Source organism: Apodemus sylvaticus, chromosome 17 (genome assembly GCF_947179515.1).
Source record: "Apodemus sylvaticus chromosome 17, mApoSyl1.1, whole genome shotgun sequence".
Lineage (NCBI taxonomy): Eukaryota > Metazoa > Chordata > Mammalia > Rodentia > Muridae > Apodemus > Apodemus sylvaticus.
Window position 1 is genome coordinate 47798886 of NC_067488.1, and position 14588 is coordinate 47813473.

A 14588-nucleotide genomic window follows, 5' to 3' on the forward strand; every position below is an offset into this window, starting at 1 on the left:
AGTTTCCATGGTGTGAGCTTCCCATCGCGATGGACCAGCGCTGCTGTGTAGGGTGTCTGCCATCTGGGTACAGTAGCCTTAAGCAAGGCCTGGGCCACACACAATAGAAACATTCTGTAGCGGTGGTACGGACACGTTTCGACCATCAGCCATGATGTCTTTGTCTTCCTTACGTTTGTGTTGCTGTGATAAAGTATCCTGATACAGGCGCCGTAAGTGGGGGGGGGGTGTTATTTGGGCTCAGGGTCCAGGGTAGGGGATGGCATGGTAACAGGAGTCTGAGGCAGCGTCACATCGTACCTACAGCCAGGAGATAGACAGAGATGAGCTCAGCCGTCACCCCTCCATGCAGAATGGGACCTGGCAGGTGCAGGCCATGATGGTACGTCTCTCCTGTATGGTGGTTTCTACCTCACTTAAACTACAGAAGACAGTTCCTCACAGGCATGGCCGGAGGTAGCCATAAATAATTTCTCACAGGTGTGTCCAGAGGCTTGTTGCCTAGGTGACGCCACAGTCTTTATTAATGCTGATGCATTTAATTTTTAAAAAGTAGTTTTGCTTAATGGCAGAGTCACAGTTCTGAGTAACTGGAGAGTCAGCTGTCTATAGTCTATACCATACATACCAGTGCCAGGAAGAGAAGAGGCTGCTGGGATGGGGAGAGGGTCTCGGAAGGTCCCCCGAGGGCCACACACTGAGCTCCTGGTGGCCAGTGCGTGGGGATCTTGCTGCAGCAGAAGGTAGAAGGCCAGTTGGTGTCTATAGTCCAACCTCCAAGAACAAGCTGGGATGAGTCTCCCGCAGATGTCAGGCATTCTCCAGGGACTCACAAGGAGATCTTGGAGTGCAGTGGATAAGAGGGCGAGGCCCAGGCCTGAGGAGCTAGGACAAGGCTGACTGGGAACAGATTGGCAGAGGTCGGAAGGGAGATTTTGGGCCCTGGTAACCGGGGCCTGGGAGGGCAGGAGAGCCCTGGTGGCTCTGGGGCTGGGCCACCGCGTTAGCGAGGGCTGGCTACTTCTGAGTTGTGGGGAGGGGAGGAGAGCTGAAGGAGCAACAGGTGAGGAGGCTATCCTGGGGTTACCTGGGCTAAGGGAGGGTGGAAGTGGCCCAGTGTGGTCGGGTCCTGTCATGGGTGGGGCCCCTCATGCAGGGTGGGCTCCAGCCTGGGGTCACTGAGTGGAACTTGGAGATCTTCTGGGAGGGTCCGTTCGCTGGAATGAGAGCAGCTGTATGTGTTCACTTTTCTATTAACAACCAGCTTTAGATTTCTTAAGAAAAAGCTTGTTTTACCCAATTGAAGTTTTAGAGGCACTACAGTAGCTCCACAGTCACCATAAGGACATGGAGGCCCCGAAGCTCTTGGTAGACCTGGAGCCACTTGAGCCTTTTGAGCCTTTCTGCCCCACTGGGAACTTCATTTGCCTGTCATCCTTGCGCAGGGGCCATGCTAATCTTCTCTGTCTCGTTCCAATTTTAGTATATATGCTGCCAAAGCAAGCACGCACTGGGCACTTCAAAAGCTGCCAGCACGCCATCTTAGTAAGTTGGCTGGCGCAGGCTCAGGGCAGGTGGGATGGTGTGTGTGTGTGTGTGTGTGTTTGTGTGTGTGTGTGTGTGTGCGTGCACACACAAAGAGGTGAGGCGGAAGTGTTCAGGAAACAGTGAAGGCTGGGACAGCAGGCACTGGAGAGAAGAGGAACTTTGTAAGTCACATGTCCCTCAGGCACAGGAGGAGGTGGTTGGAAACTCAGCTGATCCTGGAGAGGTGACTGCTGAGAAGCAATCTCCCAGCCTGTTTTCTCGGGCTGAGTGGGTGGCCCTCTTGCAGGGATGAAAAGCTCTACCTGCAGAACAGCTGTGCGGGGAGCAGGGCCTTCAGCACTGGGCCTACTGTGGCCCTGAGGTAGTGATAGGAGAAGGGCTCTGTAGCTGAGGCAGTGAGCCACCACGGCTTCCTCCTGTGCCTTGATGGCAGAGGTGGCCAGTGTCACTGAGGAAGGCAGGTCACAGTTGGCACCTGGCAGTCCTCACCCCGTGTTACCAAGCCCTCCACAGATCTGGAGTGGCCCTTGTGAGGCCTCTGAGGGAGGCTGAAGTTCACAGGGGAAGGAAGCATGGTAGAGACAGTCAGCTCATTTCTTCTTTCGAGGTGGCCTGGTCTATGAGGGGACAGGCAGAACAAAGGCCCAGCAGGACAGGTGATCCCTTCCCCTCCCCCCCCCCCCCACACACACACACATACACACATACACACACTCACACTCAGAACAGGTGATTCCCCTGACACACACTCACACTCAGACACATATTAACACTCAGACACACACTCACACTCAGACACACACTCACACTCAGAACATCTGGACCCAACCCTTCTCTACAAACCTGCTGTGGTCTCAGGCGTAGCTGCCCAAGAAGTGGGTGGAGGTCCCAGGGGAACTGCTCCTTCAGGGAAGTTGCCCTTCTGTGTTGTAGCTTCTTCCCTGGCCATGGCTGTCCTTTTTAATGACCTTACACATGTTTCTTTTTTCTTTCTTTCTCTGTACATTTGGTATGTTCATGTGTGTGATTGTGTGTACTCTCCTGTGTATACAGACAGAAGCCAGAAGTTAAATTTTTTATTGTTTGATTGTTTGGTTGGTGTTTGTTTTGTGTTTTTTTTTCAGACAGAGGCTCGCAGCCCTGGCTGCCGTCCAGCTTCCCCGCCTTGCCTCCTGAGTGCTAGGATTAAAGGATGTACCGCCACACCTGGCCTCTTTATTTTTATTTATGTGTACGTGCACATGTCCATGTGTGTGCATGTGTAAGCTTGTGCATGTGTATGTACATGTGCACATGCATGTGAACGTATGTCTTATACATGTGGATACCCACCAAGGTCAGAAAAGAGCTTCAGATCCCCTGGAACTCAACAGGGGGTTGAACCACTGACTTGAGCGCTGAGATACTGTCTAGACATCCCCTCCTTTTGGGGGGTCCGAACGGACCAAGTTTTACTATGTAACCTTGGTTGGCCTGCAACTTGGAACAGAAACGTACAGACTAGCCTCAAACTCCCAGAGACCCATCTGCCTCTGTCTCCCAAGTACTGGGATTAAAAATGTGTACTACCATGCTAACTACACCGTATGTTCTCAGACAGGGTCTTCACCGAACCTAGAGCTTGCTGTGAGCTGGGGATCTGTCTGATTCTTTTTTCTTTTTTCTTTTCTTTTCTCTTCTCTTCTCTTTTTCTTTTTTCTTTTTTTTCTTTCTTCTTCTTTTTTTTTTTTTTTTTTTTTTTTTTTTTTTTTTTTTTTTTTTTTTTTTGTGAGACAGGGTTTCTCTGTATAGCCCTGACTGTCCTGCAACTCACTCTGTAGACCAGGTTGGCCTCGAACTCAGAAATTGCCTGCTTCTGCCTCCCAAGTGCTGGGATTAAAGGCATGTGTCACCACCACCTGGCTCTTTCTTTTTAAGATTTATTTATTTTTTATTTATATGAGTACACTGTACCTGTCTTCAGACACACCAAAAGAGGGCATAGGATCCCATTATAGATGGTTGTGAGTCACCATGTGGTTGCTGGGAATTGAACTCAGGACCTCTGGAAGAGCAGTCAGTGCTCTTAACCGCTGAGCCATCTCTCCAGCCCTACCTCTTTCATACCCAGTAGAACTGTGGTTACTACTGTATTTTTGTGTGGCTGCTAGGGCTCTGAACTCAGGTCCTTAGCCACAGAAAGCAGTTTACCCATTCAGCCAAAACATTTTTTAATCATAAAAGAAACAGCCCAGCATGACAGCACATGCCTTTAATGCCAGTTCTTGGGAGACATAGGCAGAGGCAGGCAGATCTCTAGGAGTTTGAGGCCAGCCTGGTCTACATAGCGAGCTTCAGGGCAGCCAGAGATGCATCATGAGACCCTGATTCAAAAAACAAGAAATTAATAAAAGTAAATAAATTGGGGCTGGAGAGATGGCTCAGAGGTTAAGAGCACTGACTGCTCTTCTGAAGGTCCTGAGTTCAACTCCCAGCAACCACATGGTGACTCACAACCATCTGTAATGAGATCTGACTGAAGACAGATCTGAAGACAGTGTAATCATATAAATAATAAATCTTTTTTTTTAAAAAAAAAGTAAGTAAATTGTATAAGAACCATATTTACTCTGTATCTGGACCAGGCTGTCCTTAAATTTACAGAGATCTGCCTGCCTCTGCAGCCCAGAGTTTGAGTCCTGGAATTATCATCATGGTGGTGCATAGTCCCAGCATTTGGGAAGCTGAAGCCGGATCCTAAATCCAAGGCCAGCCAAGCTAGAGGCTAAGGTCTTTAAAAACCCTGTCTTTAAAAATCACAAACAAAAGAGCCGGCTGTGGTGGTGCAAGCCTTTAATCCCAGCACTTGGGAGGCAGAGGCAGGTGGATTTCTGAGTTCGAAGCCGGCCTGGTCTACAGAGTGAGTTCCAGGACATCCAGGGCTACACAGAGAAAACCTGTCTCAAAAAAACAAAAAACAAAAAAAATAATAAATAAATAAATAAATAATCACACGATGGGCCGGGGCTGTCGTTCAGTAGTAGGGCACTCACTTCCGCATGCTCGAATCTCTGGGTTCCACTGCAAAATATAAGTAAATTAAAAGGTTAGAAATGAGCCCACAAGGGCCATCGAGGTGGCTCAGTGGGGAGTTACTTGCCTCCAAGTATGGTGACCTGAGTTCCGTCCCAGGAGGCCCCGTAGTAAATAGAGCCCCTTTGACGTGCATTGTGGCACACCCCACCTACATCAGTGTAAAGAGCAGTGAGCTTCTGACCCTTGCCCCAGCCCTGTGCCTCCCTTTCCCACCGTCGCTTTGTCTGGATCAGCGTCCTGTGGCCAAAGGGACCAGGCGACACTGACAGCTGACTTGGACAGCCATGCTGAAGTCCAGCGCAGGCTGAGGAGGGGGTGTGGGCTGGACCACACCTTTGTGATGGGCTGCAGGTTGGACCATGGATCCCACCTGCTTGCCCACCCGCCTCACGTTCCCTCCCTTTGTGGCCTGTCACTCGCCGTCCCTCTCTGCCCTCTGTGCCCTCCTCACCCCTCAGGCTTCCAGACTGCCTCGGACTGCCCTCTGCCTCTCGGGCCAGCTGGTTGGAAGCCCTAGTTCCTTTACGTGGAGCGAGCCGGTCCCAGTCATATATGGATATCTTTGGAGGGCTGCTGTTCTGTGTGCCACGATAGCCTGCCAGCGATTTCTGTTTCTGCATACCTAGGCCAGGGCAGGCAAGGGCCTGTTTTGTACCCGTGGGTATTGTCAGGAGTCAGCTTTCACTTCACAGCAGTCCACATGGCCTCCCTGTCCTCCAGCAGCTGCCTGTTGTGCTCTACGGGTTTAGACCCCATCGCTGAATCAGGGGTCTGCCTGTGAGCATGTAGGTCACCTTCAGTTTTCTTTCTTTCTTTTTTAAAGATTTATTTATTATTATATCTAAGTGCACTGTAGCTGTCTTCAGATGCACCAGAAGAGGGTGTCAGATCTCTTTACGGGTGGTTGTGAACCACCATGTGGTTGCTGGGATTTGAACTCAGGACCTTCGGAAGAACAGTCAGTGCTCTTAACTGCTGAGCCATCTCTCCAGCCCTTTGTTGTTTTTTCAAGACAGGGTTTCTCTGTATTGCCCTGGCTGTCCTGGAACTTACTTGGTAGACCAGGCTGGCCTTGAACTCAGAAATCCGCCTGCCTCTGCCTCCCAAGTGCTGGAATTAAAGGTGTGCACCACCACTGCCCGGCCACCTTTAGTTTTCATAGCCCCAGCTGTGCTGTGGGAACCCTCTTGGCCCCATCGTGTGGGGTGTTCCTGGAGTGAACCTGCCCAAGCTGGAGTTTGCAAAAAGGCCCTGATTGACGCCCGAAATTCCAAGCACTTGGGAGGCTGAGGCAGAGATGCAGAGAGTTCAAGGCCAGCCTGGTTATACAGCCAGACCCTGTCTCAAAAAGATGGTGGCCGGCTGGGCGGTAGTGGCTCACACCTTTAATCCCACCACTCAGGAAGCAGAGACAGGTGGATCTGTGATTTCCTGGACAGCCTGGGCTAGACAGAAAAACCCTGCCTTGAAAAACCAATAAACAAACAAACAGATGGTGACAACATCAAGCTGCCCATACACATTCGTCACAGTAGACGTGGACCTAACTGCTTACTGTCTTACCTGCAAAACCATTTGCGTGCTGTCAACAGTTCCAGCTCATTTACCAAGGCCCCTGCCATGTGACTTACCCTGGCCTGTACCCCAGGCCTAAGCTGGGTCAGGTGTATGGTGTCACCAGGCTATTATATTCCTGAAGAAGCAGGACCTGGGGAGGCAGGGCAGAGGCTGCCCAGAGGCAGAACTAGGAGAGGTGTTTAAGATGGGCAGTGGGGGAAGCGAGCGACCCAGGAGAGCATCCGCACCGCAGCAGAGGAATAGCCTTGGCCTCTAGATTGTTATGAGGGGGTGGGTGAGTGCCTGCGGAACTCAGAAGGCAGCTTCTCGGAGTCGGTTCTCTCCTCCCGCTCTTGAGCATTCTCTGGGAATTGAACTGCAGGCTTTTACCTGATGAGCCCTTTCGCCATCCCAAGAGCTGGTTTCCTAACTGTGGGACTGCTTGGCAGTGCCAGGCCAGGCAGAGATGGGGCTGCGGGAGCCAGACTTAGTCCTGCAAATGGGGAGTCACTGCGGGGCTTCAAGCGGAAGAGAGGCTGGTGAAGTCTGTGAGTGAGGAGAGGTGGGTGGCAGAGGGAGCAGGTGTGGGACCACGGTGCAGCATCTCTGAGCATGGTGGTGAGCCTGGCTCCAGACAAGCCTACGGGGGTCCAGCCTCATGACCTCCCTGGCCTCTGGCCCACAGGAAGCCTGTGAGCGCAGCCTGGCGGAGATGGAGTCCTCACACCAGCAGGTGATGGAGCAGCTGCAGCGGCACCATGAGCGAGAGCTGCAGCGGCTGCAGCAGGAGAAGGAGTGGCTCCTGGCCGAGGAGACGGCTGCCACTGCCTCAGGTGAGGACCACGGGCAGCGCCTGCTGCCTCCGCTTGTGAACTGGGAAACCCCGTAAGTAAGGATGTGGTGGGAGGAGCCAGGAGGGGTTGGAAGCCCCGGAAGTCATCTGTGGTCCAGTAAAAGACCTCCCTTCCTCCCCTGGGTTGTGACTTCTCTTCCTTTGGTTCTGTAGACATTGTGGAGGCAGGGGTACCACAAGCCGCATATTACACCTCCATGCTAGGGGAGAGAGCCCATCACCCACACCCTGTTCTGGTCCTAGGGTCAGACCCTGGGATGCTTGAGGAGTGGTTGTGAGCCTCGCTGTAGCTTGGCAGTGTGTACCTCTCTGTGCCCCACACATTCGGAGCCTCCTGAGTGTTTATGGTTTCCAGCGAGTGAGGAAGCTGGACCTCAGAGAGGTTAGTGACCTGTCCCAGGTGGCCCAGCTTGGGAACGGCAGAGCTGGGCTTTGAGCCTAGAGCAGACACTGGTTGCAAAACTACGCTCGGAACTGCCTTGCTTTTCTCAAGCCAAAAACGGGAAACACCCGAGACAGAAAAACTGCTTCCTCCTCGCCGTCCAGTGCCTACCTGCTGAGTGTGCCTGGAACATCCTGGGCAATCTCTGGTCACGAGTGGGGTCATGTGACCTGGAGCTTGCATCCTGCTGAGACTGGCTAAGTAGTCCCTGCGCTCTTGTCCACGTGGTCCTGCCAAGCCTTGGTTGTGTTCACATTTTAGGGCAGGCAGCCCCTCCCCAGCAGGATGCAGGCATTGTCCAGTGTGGTCCAGCACCAAAACTTGATGGAAGTGACACCGTGTTGAATAACAGACACCAGCAGCCTGTGTCCCTTTAAGTCAGTGTCTGCCACCCAGAAGGAATGAGATCCACCCAGTGTTCAGAAATGTTGCATTTTGGAATCGTGGATAGATCTAAGGCTGGAGGCTTGTTTAATTCTTAGACTGCCCTGTGTGGTATGGGAAAACTACTGGGTTCTTGAGAGCTCACTGTTAGAAACAGACAGCAGGAGCCGGTGTTTGGGCCTTGCTCCGTCACCCTCTGGTGAGGAGAAGCTGTAGTTAAGCACCTCCAGGAAGGGTCCTGAGGCAGAGGCATTGTGTCACGCAGGTTCGCAGTGACTGCAGTGCTTGCTGTCTGGACCACAGGCCAGGCAGGGCAGATGGGCCGCGGTGGATGGTCCTCCAGGCACTGCTCAAAGCTAGCCAGAAACCACTAATAGAAGATACTGACATATCACCCGTGAGAGCCCATCACACAGGACTACCTCAAGGAGGACCCAGAGCAACTCACACAGAGCCACTGCGTTCAGGATGCAGCGTTGACCACGTTTTTGGTACACCTCTGTCCCTGTCTGCACCAGTACAAGTGGGATTGTGGTGACCCCTTCCAACTCCTCCTCTGCCTGTCTGTCCTGCTCTTAGCCATTGAAGCCATGAAGAAGGCGTATCAAGAAGAGCTGAGCCGGGAGCTGAGCAAGACACGGAGTCTCCAGCAGGGCCCGGAGAGCCTTCGGAAGCAACACCAGTAAGATGGCGGCAGGGTCTGGGGTCTGAGTAGATGTGACTCAGAGCCAGGAGCACCACTCACCCTGATAGACACACCTGGGGCTTTGCTGAGGGCCTTGGCAGAGCCCACGTAGGTCATCAGTGCCCAAAGGCCTAGCCTGTGCCCCTTAGGTGTCACCCAGAGCCAAGTTGCAATGTTACTCTTGACCCCTGTGAGAGTCTCTCTGCCCCAACACAGTTCTGGGGCTGGGGCCATGGCGTCGTCATGAGAGGTAACCCCTGAGCTAGCTCACCCTGTCAGAGGACAGCCCTGCAGGCCAGAGGGTGTTACCAGCCCACAGCCACCGCAGACTGAGTTCAAAGCCACAGTGTAGTTAAAACCAGCAATGTTGAACTGTGACCCAAAGCCAGGCCGAGGCAGGAGGCGCACACAGTTCATCTCTGCCCCGACCCCTGCTGCCTAGGTTGGACATGGAGGCGCTGAAACAGGAGCTGCAGGTGCTGTCTGAGAGGTACTCGCAGAAGTGCCTGGAGATCGGGGCCCTGACAAGGCAGGCAGAGGAGCGGGAGCACACCCTCCGGTGCTGCCAGCAGGAGGGCCAGGAGCTGCTGCGCCACAACCAGGTAGCCAGGGCCCAGCAGGCTGTGGGTAGGTGCGACCGGCCTGGTGTCCCCACCCTGACTGACTGTCCTATCCTCTTAGGAGCTGCACTCCCACCTGTCGGAGGAGATTGACCGCCTCCGTACCTTCATCGCTTCCCAGGGCACAGGCAACAGCTGCGGACGTGGCAGTGAGCGGAGTTCCTGTGAGCTGGAGGTAAGTGGACTCCATCTCCCTCCTCCCTTGTCCCTGGCCAAGAACCTCTGGGGCAACTCTCTAGAAGGCTGGGTGTCACCTGCAAGTGTCGCTCAAAACTCTGAGATCTTCCAGGCTAAGCCTTGGGCCCTGGCATCTGCCCACTGAGTGACCTCAATCTCTGCCTCCTTGAATAGTAGCATATATAAAATGTATATAAAACGGCTATTGTGCCAGGTGTGGTGTGCACAGCTGTAATCCCAGGACTCCAGAGGCAGAGGCAGGCAGATCTCTCTGAGTTCCAGGACAGTCTGGTCTATATAGCAAGTTCCAAGATAGCCAGACTACATAGAGAAACTCTTTGTCTCAAGGACTAAATAGATAAAATTAAGGGGGCAGAGGCTGCTAGCGCTCTGCATGTGGAGGGCGGGCTTGAAGGGAGAACACGTGAGTGACTCTAGGATCGCCCAGCTCTTTGTTTCATTTATTAGCAAAGACAGAAGGCAGTGGGTCTCCGCCTTCCTAATGCTGTGGCCCTTCAGTACAGTTCCTCGTACTGTGGTGATCCCAACCATAAAATTAGTTTTGTTGCTTCTTCATGACTGTAATTTTTGTATGAATCATAAGGTAAAATCTGATTTTCACGATGGTCTTAGGCAACCCTGTGAAAAGGTTGGTCAGCTCCCAAAGGGGTCTCGACCCACAGGGTGAAAAGCACTGGCGCGAGGCTCGCTCCTGTGCCTAGAGCTCTCAGCCCTTTGTTCCTTTATCCTCTATCTAGCCATTCCTCAAGCACTGTTACAGTCTGCTTTAACCAGAGGAGAAACCGAGAAAGAAGTTAATGACCTTTTCAAAGGTCACACAGCTCTTTGTGTGGGAGCTGGGGCTGGACCCAGAAGTACATTGCTAAGTCTGAAGTTTAAGGGCTTTCCTCCCCTGAGATTCTGTACACCACACATGTAAATAGCCCTGCTCCTTAGAGTTCAGGGAGCGCAGTGGGGGTAGGCCTGCCCTGTAAGATGCTACAGTTCACAGTAGAGCCACAAGACAGCGTGTGCCAAACCCCGCTGACCCCAGCAGCTGAGCCTGGAACTGTGCCAGGCCGCGGCTGAGGGAACAGGAGAGTCCTTCTCACTGTATAGGAGGAGCGGGGCGGAAAGCAGAGGCGTGGCCTGGGGGGCCAGCTGTGCCGTGCAGGGGCTTTTGGTGCAGCTTGGGGTTGTACGGGGGTGGGGGGTGTAAGGGGGGATACGGGAGTGGGAGGGGTCCTTGAGGTCCTCACAGTCCTTGATTCTGCGAGGTCCCGGGCTTCAGGGAACTGGGTCCGGGTAGCCTCGGCCTCTGGTCCAGCCTCAGCCCTGCATGTATGTCCTTAGGTGCTACTGCGAGTGAAGGAGAATGAACTCCAGTACCTGAAAAAAGAGGTGCAGTGTCTCCGGGATGAGCTCCAGGTGATCCAGAAGGTAGGCGGGGCCAGCCAGCGTGGGGTCGGGTAGGTGGGTAGGCGGGCCAGCCAGCGTGGGGTCGGGTAGGCGGGGCCAGCCAGCGTGGGGTCAGGTGCCCTCCGGGTGCCGGCCTAAGCCAGCTGCCTGAAGCCTCCCACTGCCCACTACAGACTGGGTAACAGAGAGGGGTGCGACTCGCCCAAGGCAATGCCTGTGTTTGGTCATTCAAGGTCATTTGACTTGATTACTGTTGAGCTAAGGTGCTAGGGCTATACCTGAAAACAGGACAGAGCACTATCGCAGCCTGGCTGTGGGTCAGTGCCAAGGGTTGCTAGGACTTGGGAAACCCACCTAGTTCTGTACAGCCTGTCTGGTCACCCTTGGCTTGTTCGAGCTGTGAGTGTGCTGTGGCTCGGAGAGGTGAACCAGTGTGGCCGTGGCTGTGCTTGGAGAATAGGCAGAGAACTCAGTAAAGGACCCAAGCCTGAGTCCAGGTCCCCATCCCCCACCCCCTGTCACCCTACCCTTGTGACCCTGGCAAAGGCTTCACCTCCCCAGGCCTAGCTGCCATCCCTCTAAGGAAGGAAAGACAATGCCCCATCACTGGGGAACCTGGCCTTCTGCGCTACCAGCAGGGGGCAGAGTGGGCGTGTGGCAGGCAGGGAGTGGGCGTGGTGGGCTCCAGCCCTCAGTGTTCCTCTGCCCACCTTAGGACAAGCGCTTCACAGGGAAGTACCAGGATGTATACGTGGAGCTGAACCACATCAAGACGAGATCAGAGCGCGAGATTGAGCAGCTGAAGGAGCACCTGCGCCTGGCCATGGCTGCCCTGCAGGAGAAGGAGGCTGTGAGGAACAGCCTGGCTGAGTAGAGGTGGGTGAGGGCCCTGCAGTGCAGCTGCTGGGCCAGCATGTCCTTCCCTGGCTCATTTCCCTGTCTGTCAGTGACATCGTTGTGCTAGCTACAAAGGGTTGCTCTGGCCATAAGACAGTCCAGGTCTGCTCTGTCAACCTGTGCATGTTTGTCCTGAGGTGATGACACATGGCTGGGTCGGGACCCCAAAGGCCTGCATCTTAGCCACTGTCAGGGCCAATCTCCTAGTGTCTGACCCTCCACAGGTTGGTGGTGGCCCCTGGCACATTCCGGACTTGCTTTCAGTCTTCTCTCAAGCTTCATGCTGCAGTCAGCACAGAAGCCCTTCCCTCAGAGGGTTCCATACGATATGATACAGTACGACCCGATACCATTGACAGGACATGGTGGTCCGTCTACCTTCTCTTCCTGACAAGATGAAACCACATGAGTCAGCCACTCCAGACCCGTGGCTGCCCAGAAGAGTGGCTCTGGCAGAGTTGAGGCCAGCAGTCATGGGCAGACGCTTGTGTGCTTGGCCTGGCCCACACTGACAGGCCAGCGCCTGAGGCTGGGCCTTCCCAGAGCTCAGTGCTTACTTTTCCCTTCCAGGTCCCTGTGCCTCCAGGACCCTCCAGCCCCCGGGGAGCAGCCAACCGCCTTCTCTGGCACAAGTCAGAAGCCAAGCTTTCTCCCCACCCTGGGTCACACGTGCACTCACACCTGAGACACACACACACGCACACGCACACACACACACACACATACATGTACATACATATGTGCACACACATGTACATATATATATGCACACACACACTGCGGATCTGAGCTCGTCCCTTGCACAGGGTCTTACCTTGCACCTTCTTCAGGATTTTATATGTGAAAGATTTTTATATAGATTTTTTTTCTTTGCCTTTTTTTTTTTTCTAAAACACTTTAAACTTTTTAAAAAGGCAACTTCTTGGTGGTGTGTGTCTCAGGCACTGGCCCCTGCTCCCCTTGTCATCCCCGCGTGGCCCTCCTTCCTTACCCTGGGCTTCTCATGAAGGCCCAAGCAGGGCCAGGCTGAGCTGACCTGAGGGAAAGGCAGGGAGCAGCCCTCTCTTCCTGCCCTACCTCTACTAACTACTTCCTGCCCTGGACTCTGGGCAGGGGGTCCAGTGGGCAGAGGGAGGGGCCAGTAGCTGTCCCCATAGTCCCACTACTCTGAGGGGCACTGGGTGTGGACCACCAGCGCCACCCATGAAGACACTTGTGTTCCATGAGTCCTCCTAACTTAATAAAACCTTCCAGCAACTCTGGCTTTGTGGATGCTGGGCAGGGTAGGAAGGTTGTGAAAGTGGCTTCTGGGTCCCACCTTAGCTGAAGCAGGGTCTGTGGGCCTCTGAGGGAATCACTCAAAAAGACATTTGAGTGATACGAAGGTTGGCAGCAGCAGAAGCAGAACCCGGTCTCCACCCTCACAACAATCCAAAATGGCACTCTGACCTGGTTCCCTGGTGAATCACCAATGGCCCTGCCTCAGACTCATTCAAGTCATCAACTCATTGTCTGAGAAGCTGAGGAATTATAGAGGGCTAGTGATGAATCTGACTCCCCATCCCCACAACCTTTTTCTATTATTCCCTGCACTGGGCTGAGATTCTGCTGCTTCTCCAGCCCTCGATGGAAGTAGGAGTGGATGCTCTCATCACGGCTGGACCCATGGTCACTTTCCCAAAATACAGAAACCACAGAGTCCCAGGAGACTGGAACCCCACGGGAGATGCTGGCCCAGCTTGATCAGTTTTCCCAGATCAGAGGTTCAAAGTCTCACCTTCAGCTATATAGCAAGCTCCAGGACAGCCTGTGAGCTTGTGACCCAATTCCCTACTCCCAACAACAGAACAATTGTGGTATAAATTTGTTTATGGTCATATAATATGGCAATAAACCATAGCTGCTATGTGCAAAAGGACAGGTAAATCATCCAGACTTGATGGTTTATTAGAAGCCATGAAAATCACATATGAGAGGAGTTCATTCACACGAAGTTCAAAAGCAAAATAACAAGGCCCTGAGCCAGGGAAGGCAGGACACTACCTGGCCATGGGCAGAGGGATCTAGAGGTTGCAGGTAGGTTCTGCCTCAGTCTGGGTGGAGGTGACAGGGCACATTCCCTGTGTAAGAGGTACCAAGTTGCACATTTACAGTCTGTGCATTTTACTGGGTACAAATCTTGTCAGTATATTTTTTAAAATATTTTTTAAAATGTGTGTATGGGTATTTTGCCTGCTGCATGCAGTCTGGGTGCCTGATCCTCACAGAAGAGGGAATCAGATCCCCTGGAACTGGACTCACAGATAGTTGTTAGCTGCCATAATTGAGTCCAGCTCCTCTGGGAGAGCAGCAGTGCCCTGAGCAATCTCCTCAGCCCAGTAAACTGACATATCAGGGCTGGAGAGATGGCTCAGCGGTTAAGAGCACTGCTCTTCCAGAGATCCTGAGTTCAAATCCCAGCAACAACATGGTGGCTCACAACCCTCTGTAATGGGGCCTGATGCCTTCTTCCGGTGTGTCTGAAGAGAGCAATGGTGGACTCATATACATTAAATAAATAAATCTTTGAGAAGGAAAAAGACCAAACCAGGTTTCCAGCAGGTGTCAGGTCAGGTACCTGGGAGAGGAGCCCAACCCCCCCTTCATCCATGGACATTTGGCCAGAAACACTGTGGTCTGGCCATTCAGTCTGTTTTGGGGCATGCAGCCATTGCTGTGTAAATAGCCTGAAACCTCTCGCTTGTTCTCCACTTCTGCCTCCTGAACTCCCTTCCTTCAGACCTTGGTTTCTTCTTCTGTTTAATAGGACAGTAATCCCTCCCCTCCAGAAGGCTGCGGGTATTGAATATAAACATTCAGGTATCTACTGCTTTGTACACCCTCCTGGACCCATGGCGGGACTGCAGCTCTCTCTGGTGGCCAAAGTGCAGG

General features: G+C 53.2%; 1 protein-coding gene and 1 pseudogene across 2 annotated transcripts in view; one reads left to right on the forward strand and one right to left on the reverse strand.

The window, feature by feature from the left end:
* Triobp (TRIO and F-actin binding protein) overlaps positions 1-12915 on the forward strand; it is a 58567-nt gene extending 45652 nt beyond the window's left edge. For both annotated transcript variants that reach the window (XM_052160422.1, XM_052160423.1), the window contains 7 exons: positions 6866-7013; positions 8439-8541; positions 8987-9146; positions 9226-9339; positions 10695-10781; positions 11476-11636; positions 12228-12915. In XM_052160422.1, coding sequence (XP_052016382.1) covers positions 6866-7013; positions 8439-8541; positions 8987-9146; positions 9226-9339; positions 10695-10781; positions 11476-11634 — 771 coding nt within the window. In that variant the 3' untranslated portion in view covers positions 11635-11636; positions 12228-12915. The remainder of the gene's footprint in view (positions 1-6865; positions 7014-8438; positions 8542-8986; positions 9147-9225; positions 9340-10694; positions 10782-11475; positions 11637-12227) is intronic.
* On the reverse strand, positions 1423-1507 carry LOC127668301 (uncharacterized; annotated as a pseudogene).
* Positions 12916-14588: the final 1673 nt, after the last annotated feature.